The sequence below is a fragment of the Peromyscus eremicus genome, chromosome 8b (assembly GCF_949786415.1).
Source record: "Peromyscus eremicus chromosome 8b, PerEre_H2_v1, whole genome shotgun sequence".
Classification (NCBI taxonomy): domain Eukaryota; kingdom Metazoa; phylum Chordata; class Mammalia; order Rodentia; family Cricetidae; genus Peromyscus; species Peromyscus eremicus.
The window spans coordinates 28,347,611-28,367,877 of NC_081424.1; the positions used below are offsets into that span (position 1 = coordinate 28,347,611).

The window sequence follows — 20,267 nt, forward strand, 5'->3', positions numbered from 1 at the left end:
TGTGTGTATATACATATATATATATATATAGCATTCAACACAGAAGTTAAAATAAAAGTATACCTGAAAACACTACTGAAATTCAATGGAGAAGTGTTATTTCTAATTTATAAAACTGATCCTACATAATATCAACCTTGCCATTTTATGAGTTTGATCAGTTCAGTGCAAAATTCCACAGCAATTTCATTACTTGTTTGTTAACATATTTCCTTTGTATAACCAAATGTTGTTTAAAAATATATTGCAATTAACAAAAAAAGTTATAAAAATCTGACTGCCTTCTTTGTTTGTGGAAAAGAAGAGACGGAAGGATTTACTGGTTATAGAAGCAATTGGTAAATGCCAATTCCTGTTAAGATTAGCCTCAGATTATTATATAGCACTTTCCCCCAATATATGTTCATTTATAAAAGACAATTAACAGCTGGGTGGTGGTGGCGCACGCCTATAATCCCAGCAATTAGGAAGCAGAGGCAGGCGGATCTCTGTGAGTTTGAGGCCAGCCTGGTCTACAGAGTGAAATCCAGGACACGCTCCAAAGCTACACAGAAAAAACCCTGTCTTGAAAAAAAACCAAGAAAAAAAAAGACAATAAAATAAAGTATTAAAGTGTCATCCTAAAATATATAGTTATTAGTAAAATAATAACAGATTTGGAATTTTTGCATATATTTCTGTTCAAAAATGAACTGTATTCATATTAATGAGGCACCATACCATTAGGGGAAAGGCCTATATATATTCTAATGTTAATATAAATATGTATTCTTATTACTGAATTTTTCATGAACAACATTTCTTAGATGGTAATAAAATCTATTAAAGATGATGGCCTGCTATTTTCTTCTGAGGATCTTTATTTTGAGTGAAAAGTGTCCTGTGTTTTTTGTGTTTTAATTCATCGAAAAAGACCACTTGCAATCAAATGGAGTATTTTGTCTTCAAATATTAGGAAAACAATAGCACCTAGAATGATTTATAAAATGCACACACAATTTGTAAGAAAGTGAATTTTACCACTAGGTAACTGATCGAGTGGTGTGGATAACAACTCTTTCTGTTTTTACGTTTGGTAAGAAAATCTTTATTTAAGCTCTAGGCATCATTGCCACTTCTGCTATCATTTTATTTAAAAAGACATTGTGGGTTAGCCGGGAAGTGGTGGTGCATGCCATTAATCCCAGCACTCGGGAGGCAGAGGCAGGTGGATCTATGTGAGTTCGAGGCCAGCCTGGTCTACAAAATAAGACGCCATGGGTGCATGCCATTTAGTATTTAGTATTTGTATTATTTTATGAAGAATACCAGGTAGGTCTGTTATAGGTAAACTGGGCTGAGACAATTTGGTAGATTTCTGAGTTCAGTCCTGGACAGTGTATGGCAAATTTAAAAGAATGACAGTGTATGATAAATTAAAAGGAATGACAGTATTCTTTGCCCCCCTTGTGAAGACCACAAACATGAACATACCATCTTCATCGGTTTGAATGATCGTCTCTTCACTCTCCTTCCTTCCCTCTGGATTGGTTAGGATCATCTTGAGGCTGACATTTGTGTAAGGTGGCAGATGGTTCACAACGTGCTGAGGGGCTTTGGGGTCCATGTCCAGGCAGTCTGCCCTGCTCTCATTGTGGCCACGGAAGTAATGGTAGCAGATAGTGACATTGAAAGTGTGGCAGCGAGTGATGTTGTAACCCAAGGACTCCCAGTCCACAGCGATGCGCCTTGCCTGGATTTCAGCAATCTTTAAAGTCTTTGGGGTCCGCATGGGTTCTGCAAAAGAAATCAAAGTTGCAGAGAGATGTCAACTTGACCGTGACTTCTTTCGGAAGAGTGAAACACTGAATGTAACACAGCATATACAAACCCAGTGAATGTCAAGAGAATCGGTTTTTAGTGTGTCGTCAAGAGAGTCTTTCGGTTTTAACGTTCTGCCTATTCATAATTTTATTGTGGTCAGTTTTGGAGGCTGACTCAACAGTAAGAAGAGAACTAAAACATCAAATGACAACAATCTGTAGTACTCAGGGACTCGGCAGCAAAGAGAAAACCAGAAAATGCAGAAACAATGCCTGACAGTTGTCGCTGTCCGGTTCCCTGTCCCTTTTCTTTGTCATTACTGCACGAGCAGATTAGCTCATACATCAGAAGGGACAAGAGTCAATGTGCGCCGCTCAGTGATTTGTCATGTCACTAAGCTATGGTGTGTACTAATTAGTCTAATTGTAACACTAAACTACCATTTACCAAAAATGACACAGATATTAATTAACACTAATTATTTCAGTAATGATGCTGTTCATCAACGCAAATAGGAATTCAGAAAAATTACAAGAACCCATGTGGATACTCCCACCATCTTCTCTCCTTCTTGAGCTCTCTGTGACTTATTTTCTAGACAACACTCAGGTCTAACAACCCATGTGCTGTCATACAAAGCAAACTAGGAGGTGAGTTTTCACTCAGCTGGAAAAGGCTGGCAGGACGGAACACTCAGAAGACTGGAGTCCATCCATCACTGACTCCCAACGGTATCCGTTCCTCATGCAAGACTGACTTTAATTGTCTAACTTAATCAAAATAATTACTCTATGAAAGTCAGGGCCATGGTGAACCCTAGACAGCACAGAAACCAGAACACAGCAAAATGTTAAGACATCGATTAGACAAAAATGAAAGGGCTGAGGCCAAGCTCAAGGTCTTACTGGTGTCTTCCGTAAGGCACTTAAGAGGGTCAATACCATCGCTAACTGGAAATCAGGGGGGCTCAAAGAAAAACAAAGGCAAAAGGCCCAGTTTGGGTGTTTTTATACATTTTTATATTTGAGATTAGAATCTCGGTCCTATAAAAATAATTAGGATGCAACACAGATGGTAAGCCCAAATTGGAAATCCAGATCAATGGCTGTAGTGTGGGATGGGAAACAATCCCGAGTGGGAAGTACTTTAAAATTTCCAAACTAAAAATTCCCCATGTACACATGCAAACTAAACTCTAACGCTTAGATTTCAATTGTTGGTAGGCAATCTCCCGACTTCAGTCTGCCTGCTGTATCTGATTTGTCTTGTTTACTGTCTTAAGCACACAGAAAAGAGGAGGATGTGGCCTTTTAATCATACATGTTGTTGCATAGCTAACTCTATGCTAATACCTTCCCCATGGGGTGATCCATACCAAGACCTGGTGATTCTTCCAATTTGGATCAATCTTTGTCTCTGGTGTCCAGCAGCTGATCAAAGAGTAACTCCAATTATCTCCAGAAATACTGTAATTTCACTATTGCTGGGTAGCAACAAGACTTTCTTCAGTGGCCATAGTCAATTTGAACCATAAGCCTGTCTATAAAGTACTCATTTGTATCCAGAATGAGGCCGTAAGAAAATATCTAGAATATATGAATGAGTGACTCCTATGTATCAATGGCAGACAACACCACTGATAAAAATCTCCTGGTTAGTAACACTACGTTCTTATACTGATCCTCTCCTTTGATTCTGGTGTTTCCTCTTTCTATGCAGTTCTCTGTCTCTGAGACATCACCCTCTCTCAACATTTATTTTTTTCACTTCCTCTCCTTGTTCAGCTTGTAGCTCTTCCACAATCTAATACCACTGCATACACCATGGAAGATGTCAGCGCCGATGTGCACCCTAAGTCCTCACATAGCTCAGAGTTAGCAAAAGATGGATTAATTACTGTGCTGGTTAATTTTTGTCCAACCTAGACATATCTGGGAGGTGGGCATCTCAACTGAGGAATTGCCGTTATCAGACTGGCCTGAGGGCAAGGTTAGGAGGCATTTTCTTGACGTTTACTGATGTGGGAGGGAAGAGCCCACTGGAGCTGGGCCATCCCTGGGCAGGTGGTTCTGGGTTGTATAAAAAAGCAGGCTGACAAGTTGTGGCGAGCAAGCAGGTAAGTATTACACCTCCATGGCCTCTGCTTCGGGTCCTGCCTCAGGGTTTCTGCTGGAGCTGCTGCCTTGGCTTCCTGCAATGATGGAGTCTAATTGTAAGAAGCAATAAACCCTGTCCTCTCTAAGTTGTTTCTGGCCACTTATTTATTTATTCATTTGCTTACTTATTTACTTATTTAAATCAAAGCAACAGATAATAAACTAGGACAATTACTAATTAGGCAAAAGTGCACCTCTGCACTTGGAGAACGTGGTTTGTGTGTATGTGATTGTTGCTTATTCATTTGGCATTCATAGTGAATTGCATATGAAACTCAATACAAATCAGGAAAAAGTACACTGTCCATCCTATGCGTGTATGCCACCACCAAAATTTCAGTGCTGATACGTGATTAACAAAATAATTTTTGACATAATTTTCTAAGATGAGTCTTTCAACAAAGTCAGCATGTTGCAATTCTGCTCCCAGAGATTGAATTAGGTGATCAGTTATCCTACTCCTGTTAAATAGATATTTAAATATAATTCTGCATTCTTTTATCTTACTACATAGTCTGGACCGGGTTGGAACCCAGTTTCTTCTCATGCTCACTTAAAAGAAATATAGGCAAAACGAGAATTGAAAAAAGTGATACAGCGAGGTTTTATCAGAACCGTAGGGAGAAACACAATAATGTAGAGATCTTAAAGCAGCAAATGGTCACATAAAAATGCCTACTGGTTATTCATCTATTATGAAACAAAAATGGACTCTTCTAAAGGTATGCAAAATGATACAGAAGGTAGTAAAATGAATAAAACATATTGTTAGGCCTAAGGAGCTTACCTCTTATTTATTAAAGATGATAAAACAAGAAAAAGATTACATTTTGATATAAGGGAGACATAACGGTATCTGTGAACCCATGAGGGAATGATAACTCCTGCTTGTCAAATACAGGAGGCATGTGCATTGAGTCTCAGAAGACAAAGTCTAGTTCTACAGACATACTTTGGATAAATAATACAATAGTAAGAGAAATAAGATGAAAAGAAATGTGAAATATAATTGCAAAAAAGAAAACCATGAATTCCCATTTGGTAACTTTACAAATACCCAGCTGGATAAAAATGTGGAAAAGACTGGTTGGACAAGCAGTGAGCAAACTTTGATGTTGTCGTAGGAGGCTGAATTGAACTTGAACTAATAGTTTCTGGGTAGAAAGTTAACAAAGCCAACACAGCTGCTTTAGAAAGATAAAAACTGGAGGCTACATCATAGGTAGAGACACTGGGTTAGGGAAATCCAAATACTGCAATGTGTAAGGAAATAATCTGGGTTGGACAAGAAGGGTGCATCAGAGATGGACAGACTAGATACCACATTGGAGGAAAGATCTGGAAAACTGGATGACTATTTGGATTCAATATATTTAAATAGGTATTACATAACTGTTGTGTTCACACAGAATGGCTTAGAAAATTATGATGCTCTTAAAAGGAGGAAAAAAATCAAAATACTGTATACTAAGAGGTGAAATGATATAATGATTCATTATCATGTACTTATTGCTTTCTGTTAGCCATGAAGTGTACTGGGAACAAGGAATGCGAAGATCAATTTCACCATGTCCTCATTTAAGAAGTAAGGCAAACAAGCAATAATTGAACTAACTTATGTTTTAGGAAGTAATGCATATAGGCAATAATTGGAGCAATTTATGTTTTAAATAACTGGGAAGCGTTCTGATGAAGAGATCTGAACAGAGGCATTGGTCTACCTGAATAAAGGGAAGAGGTACTCACACCCTTTCAGAGACGGAGGGATGAGGACGAAGATAACAGGGGAGAGACAGTGAAGGAAGAGATAAGGGGGTGAAGGGGAGATGGAGGGAGAGTGTGAGGGAGGGAGAGAAACAGAACTGAGGCAGAACAATAGTGTGGGCCATGGCCTGGAAAGGAAGAGAGCATTAACAATATAGAAGTACAAATTCATTCAAGAGAGAACCCACGAGAATCCACCAAAGTTTAGCACATATTTTAATCCCATGCTACAGCATTTCCTTATGTTCTTAGACAGGTGAGCTGCTTCTCTAGAAACCCACTAGCTAAAGGACCAGCAGAGGTCAAATGGAAACCAGACCTTTAGACTGCTTTGGCATCCCGCTCATCTCAGTGTGATCTTGCCAGGAACTATGCCAGTCTCAAAAACATTGGCTATGCTCTGTGGGTCCTCCTAGATTATTTTAAAAACATTGTTGTCTGAGCCCATTTTCTTCTAGATTATGGAACCATCAAGACCAGGCAGCCAGATCTCCCCCCTCCCCCTTATTTTTTCGAGAAAGGGTTTCTCTGTATAGTTTTGGTGCCTGTCATGGATCTGGCTCTGTAGACCAGGCTGGCCTCGAACTCACAGAGATCCACATGGCTCTGCCTCCTGAGTACTGGGATTAAAGGTGTGCACCACTACCAGCCAGAGCTTTTATTTGTATAGATACTAATGTTTGGATGATTTTTTAAATTGTCTTTAGAACCTAAAAAATTAAGCATGTTTTACTGATATTCCCCAGAATGGAGAGATTTTTGTTTTTGTTGTTGTTATTTTTAATTGACCCCTAGGTTAGTGAAGCAAATTGCTCTGAATCATACTCTGTCATTTCGGCTCCTCAATGATGTGTGTGTGTGTGTGTGTGTGTGTGTGTGTGTGTGTGTGTGTGTGAATCTGCTGTGCATTATGAACTGAAATGGACAAACCAAATACACCAGACATGAACACCAAAGTGCTAAAATCTCAGAATCATTTTCACATGTGGGAAAAAAAAAAACAACAACCCTGGACAGTGTTATTCTTTTTCATAAAATATTAGGAGATCACATCATTGAAGAGAAGAGCTTCAAGAAAGTTAAAAAAATACACACTCACACACACACACACACACATCTGGAGCATCAACTACAGGAGAGTCTGGGGGAAAAGCTGGAAACTATGGTCAGATAAGATGTGTTTTCCTCTCTTAACTTCGTCTTTGGGTCTGTCAATTGCAAAAATTGATCTACTGTTTTAAGACTTGAAAACCTATTTTTGTAACAAACATGGTCTCATCACACATTTCTACAATTATTGTACCCTTTTTTGCTGGAAGAAAATGATATCTACATATCTCACTATACCCCCTCCGTGTGTGTGTGTGTGTGTGTGTGTGTGTGTGTGTGTGTGTGTGTGTGTATGTGTGTGTGTGTTTGCGTCTTAAAGGGGAATAATTGATTGTTTAATAACAAGTAAGAATTCAGCTTAGGGGCATGAACTTATCTATGTAGTAGAATCTATCAAGGTGGTTCCCCTCTTTCCATCCTTTTTGTTGGTAAGGATTAAACCCAAGGCCCCCAGCATGCTTAGAAAGAAATCTGTTCCCACGCTACACCCTTAAATTCATCAGTATAGCTTATTCATTTCATGTAACAGTTACCATGCACAACAGAGAAAAACAATGTTTTAATCTGAGGTTGGATTAACAAGTCAGGAACTCCTCCACACTAAGATGATAAAAACAAACAAACAAAAACAAAGACAAACAAAAAAAGTGAACAAACAAACTCACATGGTCAACCTTATTGGACCATTCAACTTATTTCTGACATCACTGTTCACTGAACACATCCCTCCCACTTCTCTCCTATGCTGTCAACCAAGAGGTCAGGCTGGAAAGATGCTGTGTCATTAGGACCGACAGAGGAGTTGAGAAATCCTAAGAGTGCCTGCACTTGGATGTGTCATAAACAGCACTGGAAGAGGAAGAAAGAAAAGAACAGATAAGAAATGCCAAGTTCAGTCCTTTTCACAGTCTGAGGAATTTCAAGTTCTCTTAACAGAGATAACACACACTAACAGATCGGCATAAACCTCTACTCTACTTGCCTTTTCCATGAACTCAAGGAGAACTGCTTCCTGCTAAGTTTTCCATTTACTTAGGGAGTACATGTTTGCACAGTGCACAATGTGCATGTGTAGAAGAGAGATGAAAATTTGTGGGACTCCATCCCCTTCTGGGATCGAACTCAAGTTGCTAGCCTTGGTAACAAGGTCCAGCACCAGCTGAGCCCTCCTTCTATCCTTAACTTTGTTTTTGTTTTTGTTTTGATGCAGTGAGAAATGTTGGAATTCGAGGCTTCACCTAGCTGGCTGAATGTTGATCAACATTTACTAATTTTCTCCATCCTGTCTAGCATTTATTGTCCATTGACTTCTTAGCTATTTCAGTGAGAGGCAATATTACATCTAGACAAAATGTAAGGAAATGGCAAAGGTTCTGTCAGATCTCTGGCCAGTATTAGATAATTAGCATGTAAGTAAAGAAATCATGTTTCATTGTACTGACTTCAATTCTAAACAGATCAAAGGTGGGACTTACATCTGCAGTAAGTTATACATCACATGTTCTACCCGATTTGGTAGAATAAAGTGAAGAACCACTTTGATCCCTCTCGAAAGGCCACGTGGACAGAGGGACCTGTTGACTTTGAGCCACCTCTCTATATCAAGGAAAAGTTGTAGAAGTCAATAAAATGAAAGAGAAGTATTTTCCTTTCTCTCTTTCTTTCTTTTTTTTTCCTGGTACTTGTTGAACAACGTGAAACAAGACTCGTCAATATTTATATTCTTTTGTAGCGATAATCTCCAGTTATTCTGAGTTATGAAAACAAAAGCTTTCACCACAGAGGGCAGGGATCCCATTTCCCTAGAATCAGTTTTTAATGATAAAACTTATTATCCAGCTGTCAGTCAGAGAAGAAGAGAGGGTATCCCAATGCTCATGAGGAGAAAAACAGGAAGAGCTTGTCAGTGATGCCCACAGACTGAGAACACTGAAGCATGACTGGAGCTGCTGGCTGCTGGCTGTCTTTGCATCAGAAACCTTAGAAGCTCACTGCAAAACACGATTTCCATCTGTCTATTGAAACAAATTTGAGGAAAGTGAATTTTCTGACCATCAGAGAAGGTATTTGCTAAGTGTGAACCAAAGGACGATTGAGATAAAATTTTGGAACATGGGTGAATTAAAAAAAAAATCAATAAAAAGAAAAAGAAATGATGCTTCACCTTGGGAAAGGGAAGTGTGAGAGCCTAAAAAGGTATTTTCTATTCTTACCTACAAGTGTTTGTGTTTTTGTTCTTATTCTCATGGCGAGAATTGAGCACGATCAAGGTTTTACATTTCATGTCTTTTCAATGTTACAGCATCATTAGCCATGCCCAAATAATTTCATCTCTGCTCCCACGGGTCAGGTTGCGTTAATGGCAAGTTGAGGGGATGACTTGATTAGTAACATGAGAGAGCCTCAGGACCAGGAATAATCACAAAGCAACTGTCAGTTCTTTCGGGTTTCTGGCTGAGTGGTTGAAGTGACATGCTTAGACTCAAGGGATGCACTGTGACAGAGGGTGTCTGGCTCACTCAGCTATCCTGCAGAGTCCCAGTAATATTTACCAGGTGTCATCGGAACTTACTGAGCGCATCATCCCATTACAAGACAAGCCATTCCCATCGTCCTCTAGAGCCTTCCTGAAGCTTACAACACACTACACATTAGGATACAATCTGTAATAACATTAAGAAAACAGCTGGATTTTTTTTTTAAAGAATAAAATTACCGGAGTAGCATGAATTAAAAAGAAAAAGACAACGGCCCTCTTTTCCAATGATATGTCTTCTTTCAGATCTGCCCAATAGATCCAGTTTTCACAATGTGGCTAATTGAGAATGCAGGAACTGGTTGCTAGGTTTCACTTACATATATGTTGTTACAGTGTGTCAGATCATGCAACTTAACTCAAGGAACACACACTGATTCAGCTTATTTTGTGTGTCACATGTTACTTAAAGAAAACTTAAAGCAATTCCTATAGGTAACTGTATATATTTGCAGAAAATAGGAAGGAAAGGGATATTTAATTTATAGATGAAAATGCCATCATCTACTTGTGTAGAAACAACCTTCATTTTTTTCTCATAAAAATTTGTACCATTAGGACAAATCAAAATCATAACAAGGTAGTAAGTTTTGCTATCCTTAAAATGCAAATTGTAAAACACAATTTCATAACACATAGTATAAGCATTGATATGACTACAAATTAGCTGTAAACAGCCACGGCAAGATCTAAGAGAGGGTTTTCAATGTCTTGTTATCCCTTACAGGAAATAAACTACCTTCTTCATAGGATGGTTCGGAAAAAAATGACATGAATACTTTGTACACTTACCATAGATACTGGCCCACAGCATTTGCTGGTAAAATTTAAACTTTAGGAATAAAAGAGTAGATATTTTTACTTTCAGAAGTAAAGAAAATTAGGCTTCGAACACTTCTTTTCACCTGTAAGATCTCTTAAGATGATTCCAATTCAGCATCATTAAATTCCCAGTTCCCCAGTCACCTAGCAGCTCCTCACAAAGCAGAAATGGCTGTATGTCCCCATCCTTTGGTGTCAGCCTGCCTCCTACGACTTGCTTAAGTTACCAGGCTGAGGAAAAGGGACAGTATGTTGGCTTTTGGCCAGTATCTCATTACACTCTATACCTTCCTGTTTGCTCATACACCTTCTAGAACAATACTTCTCAAGGAGTGGGTCACAACCCCACGGGGTTTCGAATGACCCTTTCACAGGGGTCACCTAAGACCATCGGAAAACAGATATTTACATTACTATTCATAACAGTAGCAAATTACAAGTTATGAAGTAGTAATGAAAATAATTTTATGGTTGGGGGTCACCACAACATGAGAAACTATATTAAAGAGTTGCAGCATTAGGAAGGTTGAGGACCAGTGTTCTAGAATACAAGATGGCTAACCTGAACCAAAATAGGTTATACCAGCAAAGGCCATTCATCAGCAGATTTCTACCTGAACCAAGAACAGCAACATCTAAAATTTATGCCTGATCTATGCCTGGATAGTGATGCAATATTTATATGCCATTCACTATATTTAGTAAATCAATTTTATATGTGCGGAAATTATGGGATAGATCTATATGCACAGTACAATAATTTAAAAGTTTGATTTCATTTCAAATGGTTTGTGGTGACCAACTACATGCTTATTTAATAGTCTGTTTTTAGCAATAGAAATGTTTATTAAATGACTGACATGTCACACACTGCCATGTTTGGAATATGTTTCAAAACATGTCTTTCTGGAGATGCAACATTCCAGTTGGGCAGAGTCAATGCCTGGGCTAAGAGACAGCCCTTTAGGAAGGCAGAGGTACCCCTAGAATTTACCTAAGACATGCTAAAGAGATAGGCAGAATACTCATCCCTTCGCTAAGACGATGTATTTTCCCTTCCCAGAATTTCTGCCTTGGCATAGTAGCTTATCCTGATCCAGCCATGCAGTCTGCCCGACTCTTTGAATTACTCAGAAAAGTGTAACTTTTCTTTTATCTTTGTTATAAGTATGTTCTGCTCAACACTCTAGGCTTCACACTTTCGGTAGAGCTCTCCTCTCATCATGTGACTGCGCGTCTCCATGTGATTGACTCCTTTGCTGCCTCAACTCAAATGGTGGATCCCCCCCCCCCCCAGCCTTTCTTTTCCACTCCTCTCCATTGCATAACTGCTGAGATGCACATTTTGCTTGCTCTGGAGTTCTTCTTATTAAACTCTAATAAACTCCCCTAGCTTAAAATAAAACAAAAGAAACAACAAAGCCACATTACTTACAAATAGATTCATATTATCTTCTTTTCCTGAGGCTCTTTGGAGGCAGGTTAATTTCTTCCTTGCTCCCAGAGAGACTAATAATGTTGAAATAATAACACTTCTGAGTGAAGTAAGATACACTTTGACACAGTGGCTCCCCAGTAGCCTTTTCCACCACTGCAACGTGGCACGTGGGAAAATATTTTAACTTTGTACATCAGTGAGCTCACGATGACTATAAAAGCCAATCTGCATTATAGTCCAAATATCTTTACGTTGAATGATTGGGACTGAAAGAAATGATAATTTGCACACCTATTCTTACCCAAATTCTAATGGTAAATTTCAACTATGCAATCCAATCAGTCAGTCATAATGGCTGGGTACATTAGCTCATATAGTGTTCCAAGGACACAAGCTGACAAGGAACTCTTCCTCTGCAGCACCAAAAACTGACCATAAAGATTACATGACAATGATACTCTAAGTACATCCCACTCATTTTGTCCCTCAGAATAATGGTGAGCTCAACATTCAATGTAATAATCCTTCCATTCCTTCTAGAAACTGATTAAAGAGCCTGTATTGCCTCAGTCACATATCTGGAGAAAATAGGCTTCTGAAGTATAATAGAAAAAAGCTAGAGTGGACAAGTTTCAAAAGTGACCACAGCCATTGATACACTTTAACACACAGCTTGATTCCATAAAACACCAATGCCTGGCTATGCGCTTGCATCAGGGGGTTAAAAGAAAGATAAGGGCTGTGGAGCCGGTGACTCTTAGTGCATTTCCTCTTCTGAAGCCCCCATTTATTCTGTGCTTTCATGCATGATTAACAGCTTGCAGATCCTTCACATATAATCAATAGCTGTGAGGTTTTATATTAGGTTTAGAGATTAGACAGCCTTGATTATAAATTTTATCGATTTGCACAGCTTAGCTGCAGAAATCCCTGGACATTTTCAAAGATTAAATTAAAAGGAGATATATGGCCTGCACATACTAGAAATGTTCGCGTGTTTATAAGATCTGACCTCTTTATACTCATTCCTCTAGATGAATAAAACTTATCTAGTTCACTAAAACATGAATCAGTGTGTCAACAAGCATCAAGCCGAGATAGTAAACACAGAGAAAATGTGACAAAAAGAATTACAAAATTGCTCACAAACCTGCCTGAGACTATAATTAATACAGGCAACCTGCAAGCATTAATTGCTTCAGTTCATTTGTAAATTAGGAAATTGACAGAGAGAAGAATAATGAACTATTTAACTTCTACCTGGCAGATCTGATCCCATGTTAAAACAGAAGATTCATGATCTCTTTGGAAGTAATGGAAAGATAACATTGTTTTAATGGCTAGAGAAGTAAATATGGTTATCTTCAAGACAATAAATAATGTGCTGATTATAAAATCCATAACCAAAGCTGTTTTGGGATACTGTTAACTCAAAAACCACAGTAGCACTGCTGTGTAGTCTGTGTCCAGTATTTTAAATTCCAAAGTTATGTGGTGGCACATGCCTTTAATCCCAGCACTCAGGAGGCAGAGCCAGGTGGATTGTGAGATCGAGGCCAGCCTGGTCTACAGAGCAAGATCCAGGACAGGCACCAAAACTACACAAAGAAACCCTGTCTTGAAAGTCCAAAAATAAATAAATAAATAAATAAATAAATAAATAAATAAATAAATAAATAAATCAAATAAAAAAATCTGAAGCTATGCAGGACAAACGTTAATAAGTATTAGGCAAGGCTAATATTTTCAAACTAACTCCAAATGTTCACTTCCATCCCCTTTCATGTTGCACTATGAAATTTGTAATTACCATTTCAGGGTTTTTTTTTCCCTTGAGAAATAAATATCTTTCAACAGTTAAACTAATTATGTTCTAGATCTCCATAAGCTCTTATAGAATGAGGAGTATACTGGAAATACTAAAGTATTTATCTTGATAGGAATCCTGGAAGCCTTCAACATTGTTTTGAAAAATGTCCTGCAGTAAGTTTTCAGGCATGCACCACCTTGAGCCTGTTTGTGTGGCAAGTTAAATGTTCACTGTGTTGGCCTTGACAAAAGAGGAAATCCACTTAAGATATATAAGCAAAAAAGCAAGTATGTATCATTGACTATTTTATGGAAGGTATTTAAGTGCGGACATTTTTCTTGATATCTGCTAATGGTTCTAAATAGCTCCAGGGGAAAGTACAAAAATAACCAACATGTCTTCTCTGTTTCTGCATGCAAAATCCTGATGAAACAACAGTTTAAATCATATGAAGAAGATTCCTGCTCTCTATATTCACAGAAGAAGGATGAACATGGAAGAAAATGTGAGATAGCATAAACACACTGGGGATTATTTTAACTGTTTCTATACACATGCTCCTCTTGTAATTGTGGTCTTTCCTCTCCTAAATCTGCACTAACAGTTCAAGCCACCACTTGAATTTGGGCTCTGAATTTTCAGTCTGTGGGTTTCCATCTGGATGCTGACACAGAACATCACTTAGGAGCTACAACATCATCTTTCACTGAGTGCCTGTTCTCACTTCCAGCATTCTCAAAGGCATGAGTCCCTAGATGTCATTGGCAGCTCTGTTTGTCACATAGTCCCTCATTTGTTGACAAGTCTACTTAATACATCAGCTCAGAATATCGCTATCATTTACTTTTCCTTCTCTGTAATTTCTTCACACCTGAAGTATTAGGAAAGCTTGTTCCTGACAATATTTCCAGAACATTCTTTGAACACATCTTCTAAAATTCAGCTTTTATGTAAAACTCATCCATTCAAAAATTTCTGGAGGCTTCCCAAGTTAAACCAATACATAGAAAGTCCATCCTGTTACTAGAAACCAAAGTTATCTTAACACAATGTTTACCTCTTCTGCCACACTTCCACATTTTTGACAATCAGTTCAGTGCCTACAAAAGCTGAGCAAAGGATCCACTCTTAGTATTACTGTTCATTCCATCTGTGTCACTAGAGCACATTTTCCTATAGAGATCTCCCTACAGAAGACTTTCAATGCCTCCTGAAGCTCTTCCAGCCTGCACGTTTAATAACGCTCAGGTTTTTTTCAGTCCCTCCATCTAATGTGTAGAGTCTTTCATTCATTCTCTGCATCAGTCTGTTCAGGTGTCCAATATCATCATGGGAACTCTTACCATATATCTACATATGCTGATTAAATAGTTCTTAATGAAACACTGAAATAATGAATAACCATTTTCCTACATATATATTTTTAAAGCAGGATAAACTGTAAAATCAGTTCCTAGTGACATTTAAATACCAAAACAATTATCTCTCTCAAATATTCACCAATAAATATAAATGGGCCAGATAAAGAAGCCAAGTTGGCTAGACTAGTTGCTTAGGATTCAAATGTTGTTGATGAAGACATGACTTCTCTTGTCCAACTCACACTTTGATGCAAACACAGGCCCCTACACATATGGACTCTATTTTAATGTGGTCAGAATAATTCATTAATGGGAAAAAGAGATCCATGAAATTTAAAAAGTTTTGTTGGGGCATTTGACATGTTACTCCATAGAAGTAACAATGAAGATGTTTTCAAGAGGATGACTAGACACTTTCTTTGTGGTGGGAGTTTTTTAGAGAAGAAATGGGGCAGGGTTACAGTAAATCCCATAGTGGTTTCAGGTGAGGTCTCTCCAGACTGCCTGTGATTCTCCGTTGTTGTGCTGCACTTCTGAATATTAGTCTTCAGTGGGACTGTTCCCTCAGCTCCAGGTTTCTTCCATCTGATACCTCCCATCCATTACACCAGTCTTCCTCCAGGATGTGTCTAGAATCTGACAATGACTTTTTCTGACCTCAGTCATCACCACCTGGAGGCATTTAGGACAAAGGCCTGAGAACTAAAGCAGAATGACTTTCTTTAGTTTTTTTCCCTGTCATTCTCAATTGTCAGAAAGAGCCTAACATATCGGGACATAACGGGACAGGCAATCCTCCAATGACCGACCTACCTAGGCCAGGGCAAGAGAGTCTTCAGGATCACTCCCACCCCACACACAGTGACCTTTTTCATCACCGTCTGATCTTGGTTCACACTATGGGAACATGGCAGCTACCTTTCTTGCCTCAGGCAGGACTTTCAAAGTTGCTCTTCTCTGCCTAGAAAGTGTTCTGCTTATCCACTCCCTCAGGGCTATATTCAAATGTCTCCTTGATGATGTCTTCCTTGACCACCTTGCTTAAAATCCATTATCCATTTACCTTTACATTTTTCTCTTGTGGATTTTTTACCATCTAAATCATACAGTTTTTACTTATTTATGTTCATCATTTTTATCTTCCTGTACCAACATGTTTTAGGCTGAGAAGAACTTGGCCGAATGAATGCTTGAATGTAGGCAGTCAATAAGCCCCTGCAACACAAGTGCCCTGTGTTTGCTGGTTGAATATTTCTCTTTAATAATACAAAAAAGCACCAATAAAAATCTACGTATGAATGCAGTTATGGGATGTAAAAACATGACCAGCATGTCTTCTTGGGGCAGCTTTAATATGGAGAATTAGAAGCAGAGTGAACATTCAAAGATGGCAAGTTCCTAGGAGACAGATTGACAGGCCAGGCCAGGTTTATCATGGCTTCCTTGGAAATGCCAGAGAGGAAGAAATGAACACTTAAGAAGGATAGTACTTGAAAAGTATTTAAACACTTTCTCATGAAGTCAGACTAAGTTAATGGTACTTGTTATGAAGAGTCTTTTATTGTTTTTTGATCTTTCAAATATTTTCCATTTCATTTTCAATGAGAAATTAAGGTTCTCCAGGGCAAGAAACCAGTGAATATATTAACCTGAAGCAATTTTCCCTTTAAAGGAGGTATCATGAAATCCAAGGGATCTGAACATAAAAATGTTCAAAGTAAACTTCTTCAAGATATAAAGAAAAAGCCCTGAAAGTCAGTGGATAGTAAGTTCAGAATATGGGAAGATTTGCTGTCTTAGATTTATTGATAACCCACGTGGTTGAAGTTTTCTGCAGTCCTTCCCAGCACCACGGACCCCGCAACCACTTATAAAATAATCACCCAGAAGCTTATATTACTTAAACTGCTCGGCCATTAGCTCAGGCCTACCACTGACTAGCTCTTACACTTAAACTCAACCCATTTTCTGTTCATCTATATGTCACCATGTGTTCTGTGGCTTTACCTGTTGCCTTTACATGATGCTCCCTGAACGGCAAGCTGGCGTCTCTTGACTCAGCCTTCCTGTTCCCAGAATGCTCTTCTCTGCTTGTCCCACCTATACTTCCAGCCTGGCTCCTGGTCAATCAGCATTTTATTTATACAGAGTGATATCATAGCAAACCCAGCTCCAAAATGAGATATTCTACATAAATTGAGTTTAATTTATAAACAATTGGTTTTTAGGTCACATCGTAGAACAGATGGTGCCATTAAATGCACATTAAATTTCCTTTGCATTGGCACGGAGACATAAAAGTTAGTTCTCTAATTGGAGCCTGAAACATTACTGTTTACCAGAAGTCTACTGTCAAGCTCTCTGACTCCTGCAGTCATGGTCATCTCCCATTGGATGCTGCTTCTCAGTTTTACCAGCCTGCTTATGATAGTGGCATAGTCCTGACATTTATGTGTTTGTACATGTTACACACATCCTAAAATAATAAGTGTAGTGATGCCAGAGGCCAAAGTTTTTCCACTGGTGGAAAACTTCCCCTCAAATCTGGCCACCCTAAACACACACAGTGATTTAGGGGCTAGGCAACAGAATCAGATTGCATATAACTTAAATGATAGTTAGTTCACATTCGTGTCCAACAATGCCAAAGCTGTGATAGGGGCTTCAAAAGAGTATGTAGCTCATGAGACTGCGGTAAGAACCATGGAACATGCTGCACATAGAGTGTTTAGAAAGTGTGCAGCACACACTGCAACAAAGTGCTCCTATTGGTTTTGTTGTGTTGTAGATTTCTGATGAGAGGCACCGCCTCCTATCAGTATGGATGCTTTGATGGGCTTGGCAAGAGGTGTGTGCTTGCTTTGTTCTTGTCCTAAACTCCAGGATGCATCATCTGATGCTATTTAATCATTCTCTACTCAACATGGAGGCAACAAAATAATTAAACTCTACTCTTCAAGCTGATTTTTCTTTTGGAAGACACAATTTTCTGGATTATTTTCACTATCCAAATCTTTAAAAAACTACGGACATCGGATGCTAGGAGAAACACCCGAGTGGAAATAAAAACAGTACTAAAAGTCTAACAGCCACCCAACAAGTAGAAAACTTTACAAAAGAATAGATAATTCCCCTAATCACAAAGCTTTTCTATATACTAAATCCCCTGGGCATACCCACTCATCTTCATACATGAATGCAAACTGTCTTTCTCTCCACCACTGAAACCTTCAATATGTCATTAAATGTTAATGGTGACTATTTCAAGAATTCATGTTTTGAATATAAAGCTATGGGGAGAATTATTTAAAAGTTTTTGCTGTTTATTTGTCTTTTAAGAGTGGGAACTCAAGGACATTTCCAGCACCGAATGTCAAGATCAAACCATAGCTACTTATATTACATTATTCTGATATTCTTTAATGCTTTTGGGGAATATTGTAGAACACTTTCTGCAAATATGAAAAAGAAACCAAACACACAAAAATATGAGTGCACATGACTTCTCTAAAACTGGATTTAGTTTAAAGAAACATCCACCTAGAGTGCTAGGCATGATGACTCATAACTGTATCCCCTAACCCTTGGAATGCTGGGGAAGGAGGGTCATGTAAGAGTTCAAAGCCAGCCTGGGCTACATAGAGTGGCCCTGTTTCAGAAAAAAACAAACCCCAAATCCCCAAAGTCCCCCCTAGTTTTAATTATTTGAATGACTTAAACTGTATTGAAGATTTATATGAAATAAGACTAAAATATGTCCAAATAGCTAGTAGTGTGTTGGACAAATAATTCAATTTTACTTTAACAATTAAGGTTATTAATGGGCTACCAGCATATTTTCTGTGTTTTAAATTTTTAAAAAATGCAGCTAATTGAAGAGTCTTAAATAAATCATAAAATACAATGCTTAAAATACAATTACAGACTTCTGTAATCCAATTTTTTTTTGGAATTTCTATGCTTTAAGAATAGATTTTTGGATGATTTTTCTAAAGGCAAAAAAAAGTAATTGATTACTGTGACTCATCAAATAATGAAGAAATACAGATTCTTAAAACATTGTTATTTATTTTTATATTTTTTATTTTTTATTTTTTGGTAAGGAAGCTTACTAAACCCTCCGGATGTACCTTACAAAGTCACAGAGAAATAAATAGTATTTACTCAGTGTCTTCAACCATAATTCATACTGAATTAAAAATATAATTATAGCAGGGCATGAAAGTACATGCCTTTATTCAGGTGATCTCTGTATGTTCAAGACCAACCTGGTCTATAGGTTGATATAGGGAGGTGAGGATGACATAGTGAGGCCCTCTCTTCTATTATAAATAAAAGAATGACGAATTATTTTATTAAAAATTGATACAAAGTCATTAATGATACATCAGTTTGTTTTAATTTATAAGGATACTACTCCATCTTATTTCTCTTTAAAATGTAATAGAATAGCTGTGTAAAATCATAATGATCTGCAATTGTTTGAAGACATGAAGATATTTCAGTATGCAGTGGAACCTCTGATTCCCTCACTGTGGCCCTATGTCATTGAGCAGGCCTCACACTGGGAGACATAATTGCAATGTCACCTCCCACTGAGTAAGCCAGTGGTCCCCTGCATGGGTTCCTGCCAGGCCATGGGCTCCAAGAGGCCCTGATTTTCTCTTTCACACATTCGCTTCCCTTTCATTTATCAACAGATTCATCCTTGCAATTTCCTTTTAATTTTACTTGAGTGTGAAAGTGATTTCTCCACTGCTTTATTATGTCACCAGTCTACCATGCCAAGAGCAAACCAAAGCCCTAATTAGCAAAATCTTCCGCCCTCCCCCTCTCATAGACACAGACACACACACACACACACACACACACACACACACACACACACACGGAGGAAATTATTTCTCAACTGTGTTTAAGTATCAATATCACTTAATACACATATAGAACAGCCATCTACCACCTGACAGCCATTCTAGCATTGGTATTGGTGCTTCCCTTGGAAGGATAAACTGATGGGGTGAACTAGTGATTTTAGTGGTCCAAACTATCTAAAAGGAGGAGTCAGTGGAGGCATCTAGCTCCTTTAGTGCTTCTTCGAAAGAGCTGGAAACGTCCTCCTTCATTTGAAGCTGACATTGGCTCTAAAAGGTTAAGTACGTACCCCTTTAGGCTTTCTACAGGAGGAGAATGACATTGAGAGGAGAGCATTTCATGGGCAGTTTCACAAGGACTCAATTTCAGTTTTAATGTATGGCATCAAATCCCATGACCCCCAAAAGTCCCACCTCCAAAACACTGGAATCGGTCTACAAATATTTACCTCTTATCACACAGGAAGAGATGAAAATTACTAGCCCAGTAAGTGAAGTTTGACTACTCTGTACCAAGAGGAACATTTTCTTAACAGTGGTGTGAAACTTCAGAATACCTGAGCATCGGTGGAGTTCAATCAGCATTCTAAGGA

At 38.3% G+C, this 20,267-nt stretch overlaps 1 protein-coding gene across 2 annotated transcripts in view; it reads right to left on the reverse strand.

Annotated features, from left to right (window-relative positions):
- Nucleotides 1-20,267, reverse strand: part of Ptprk (protein tyrosine phosphatase receptor type K) — a 457,202-nt gene that overhangs the window by 114,683 nt on the left and 322,252 nt on the right. For both annotated transcript variants that reach the window (XM_059272616.1, XM_059272615.1), the window contains exon 8: nt 1,474-1,776. In XM_059272616.1, the coding sequence (XP_059128599.1) occupies nt 1,474-1,776 (303 nt within the window). The remainder of the gene's footprint in view (nt 1-1,473; nt 1,777-20,267) is intronic.